Source organism: Salvia splendens, unplaced genomic scaffold, assembly GCF_004379255.2.
Source record: "Salvia splendens isolate huo1 unplaced genomic scaffold, SspV2 ctg1158, whole genome shotgun sequence".
In the NCBI taxonomy this organism is placed as follows: domain Eukaryota; kingdom Viridiplantae; phylum Streptophyta; class Magnoliopsida; order Lamiales; family Lamiaceae; genus Salvia; species Salvia splendens.
Window position 1 is genome coordinate 16,189 of NW_024598709.1, and position 3,562 is coordinate 19,750.

Genomic DNA, 3,562 nt, shown 5'->3' on the forward strand with positions numbered 1-3,562 from the left:
TCGCTTGGTTGCAAGGGGTTTCACACAGGAGGAGGGGATAGATTACACCGAGGTCTTCTCTCCTGTGGTGAAACACAGCTCAATAAGGATACTCTTGGCAATTGTGGCTCGGAGAGATTGGGAATTGCAACAACTTGATGTAAAAACAGCTTTTTTTGCATGGTGAATTGGAGGAGACAATCTATATGGAGCAGCCACAAGGATTCATAAGGCCGGGAGATGAGGATAAGGTCTGTTGTTTGAAGAAAAGCCTCTATGGACTGAAACAAAGCAGCCGGCAGTGGTACCTGACTTTTGACAGACAGATGGAGAGACTTGGCTTCAAGAAATCTGCCTTTGATAGCTGTGTTTACATAAGGTACAAGGGAGGTAAAGCTGTTGCTTACTTGTTACTTTATGTGGATGATATGCTTGTGGCAGGCCCTAGTAAGGCAGATGTGAAGCAAGTGAAGGAGGATTTGGAAGAAGCTTTTGAAATGAAGGACTTGGGAATGCAAAGAGAATTCTTGGCATGGATATCATAAGAGAGAGAGCTGCTAGGAAGTTATGGTTGATGCAGCATAGCTACATCAAGAAGATGTTAATCAAATTTCAGATGATTGACTCTAGAAAGGTATCAACTCCAACAAGTCCACACTTCAAACTCTCTGTCAGTCAGAAACCAGCTAATGATCAGGAAAGGAAGTTGATGTCTAAGGTGCCTTATGCAAGTATTGTTGGGAGTATTATGTACATGATGTTGTGTACTCGGCCTGATCTGTCACATGCCATAAGCCTGACCAGCAGATACATGGCAGACCCGGGTAGCACACATTGGCAAGCTTTGAAGTGGATAATGAAGTATTTGGTGGGCACACAAGATTTGGGATTGTTGTTCTGCACAGCAGACGGTGAGGATGAGCTCATAGGCTACTGTGATGCAGACTATGCTGCAAATATTGATAGCAGAAAATCCCAATCTGCCTATATCTTCAAGCTCTTTGGTACAGCAATCAGTTGGAAGTCTAATCTCCAATCTGTGGTTGCGCTCTCTACAACGGAGGCAGAGTATATATCCTTAGCAGAAGCGGTTAAAGAAGCTAAATGGCTAAAGGAATATTGGGGGATTTTGGGTGTGGTGCAAGAGGCTGTAACTATCTTGTGTGACAGCAACAGCGCCATTAGCTTGGCCAAGCACCAGACTTTCCATGAGAGAAGTAAGCACATCGACATCAAACTTCATTTTGTAAGAGATGAGATAAGCAAAGGCGTGGTGGCAGTCAAGAGGTCCACACCTCTGAAAATGCAGCTGACATGATGACTAAACCCCTACCAAGTGCTAAGTTCGAGCATTGTTTAGACTTGGTTAACTTGACTGCAAGAAGATGAGGGAATTTTGGTGAAGGTGGAGTTTTGGCTGGCGGATGGTGGATGCAGCCAAGGTGGAGATTTGTTGGGTTTTGGTGTGGCTGGACCAACCATCGGCCAAGTCATTATTGAGGACCGAACTCGATTAAGCTCGGCTAACACCGAACTCGATTAAGCTCGCTAACACCGAACTCGATTAAGCTCGGCTAACACCGAACTCGATAAGCTCGGCTAACACCGAACACTCGATTAAGCTCGGCTAACACGAACTCGATTAACCTTCTCCAACACCGAGCTCGATTAAGCTCGGCTACCAACCGTTGTATTTGAACAGCTCGTTCAGTTACAACGACTAGTTTTTCAGTTTTCAGTTTACATCTTGTTTTTCTCCATATATTCGTGTGATTCAAGAAACTAGATAGAGAAGTGAATACACTTTGTGATTCTTGAGCTAGCTAGGTGAGTGATCCACAATCGAGTTGTTTTCTCCGATTGAGTAGCGAGCTAAGTGATAGTGTGTTGTAATCGCCTTCGTTTGTTTTGTATTCGTAATAATATCGTCCCACATTTGTTCGTGAATCTCGCGTCGATTCTGTATTTGATTCTTCAGTTTATGTGCTTACTCCTCTCGTGAAAAACTTGGTGCTTTGCAAGAGCCAAGGCACTGCTGCTGTCACAGAGAATATCCACAGTGTCTTGCTTCTTACCAAAATCTTCCAAGATCCCTTTGAGCCATTTTGCTTCTTTTACTGCCTCCGTGATAGCGATGTACTCCGCCTCTGTTGTATATAATGCCATTACATGTTGTAGCCCTGATTTCCAGCTCATTGCAGTCCCAAATAAGTTGAAAACATAACCAGTTTGAGACCTGCGATTGTCTCTATTTGAGGCAAAATCCAAATCACAAAAGCCAATGAGTGCTCCACCTTGCTGAGTATCATCTGCTTTGTATACTAAACTATACTTTGTTGCACCTCTAAGATATCTGAGGAGCCATTTTAGAGCACTCCAATGCTCTCTTCCGTGATCAGACATGAAGCGGCTAACAACCCTGATGGCTTGTGCTAAGTCAGGCCGGGTGCACAACATAGTACACATTATGCTGCCTATGATGTTAGCATAAGGAATTCTGCTCAACTCCATTCTCTCAGCATCATTCTTTGGTCTCTGATCCATACTAAGTCTGAAGTGGGATGCCAAAGGAGTACTTACAGCCTTTGCATCACTCATTTGAAACTTTAAGAGCAGCCTTTGGATATAATCAGATTGCACCAGCTTCAATTCTCGTTGCTGTTTGTTCCTGATTATGTCCATTCCAAGTATTCTCATAGCCTCTCCTAAATCCTTCATTTCAAACTTGGTTTCCAGTTATGACTTCACCCTTATCATCTCATCATCGTTTTTAGCTGCTACTAGCATATCATCTACGTATAGGAGAAGAAAAACAACTGCAATCCCATTCTTTTCTCTAACGTACACGCAGCTATCAAAATCTGACTTTCTGAAACCCATAGAAGTGATATGCTCATCAAATTTAATGTACCACTGTCTGCTACTTTGCTTCAACCCGTACAAACTCTTCTTCAACAAGCAGACCATTCCCTTCCTTCCTTGGACTTCAAAACCTTCGGGCTGATGCATGTAAATAGTTTCTTCTAATTCTCCATGGAGAAAAGCTGTCTTAACATCCAACTGATGTAAAACCCAGTCATGCTTTGCTACCAAGGCCAACAATATTCTGATTGAAGTATGCTTTACTACTGGTGAGAAAACTTCATTAAAATCAACTCCTTCTTCTCGAGTAAACACCCTTGCCACTAGCCTGGCTTTGAATCTTACAGTCTCTGTCTTCCCCACTTCAATCTTCCTCTTAAAAATCTATTTACAGCTGATCACTTTCTGAGTCATAGGATTTTTCACCAAAATCCAGGTCTAATTTTTTAATAAACTCTCAATCTCATCTTTCATAGCTTTGATTCATTCCTTACTTTCCTTGCTCTTGATGGCCTCTGCATAGCTAGATGGTTCAACATGCTCAATTATCTATGCCACACATAGAACAAAAAAACTCATTTCATTATCACTAAATCTGGAAGGCTGCTTGATTTCTCTTCTTCTGACTCTGTCTCTAGCAAGTTTATACCCATTGTTATTCTGTGATGGTGTTTCTGAATCAGTAGTGGGAGCATCAGTACTACCTGAATCAGTAACTCCA

At 42.3% G+C, this 3,562-nt stretch overlaps 1 protein-coding gene across 1 annotated transcript; it reads left to right on the plus strand.

Annotated features, from left to right (window-relative positions):
- Positions 1 to 553: 553 nt before the first annotated feature.
- LOC121788831 (secreted RxLR effector protein 161-like) lies at positions 554 to 1,297 on the plus strand. The gene has a single exon (XM_042187433.1). It carries the CDS (start codon positions 554 to 556, stop codon positions 1,295 to 1,297), a length of 744 nt encoding a protein of 247 aa, XP_042043367.1.
- The last annotated feature ends 2,265 nt before the right edge of the window (positions 1,298 to 3,562 follow it).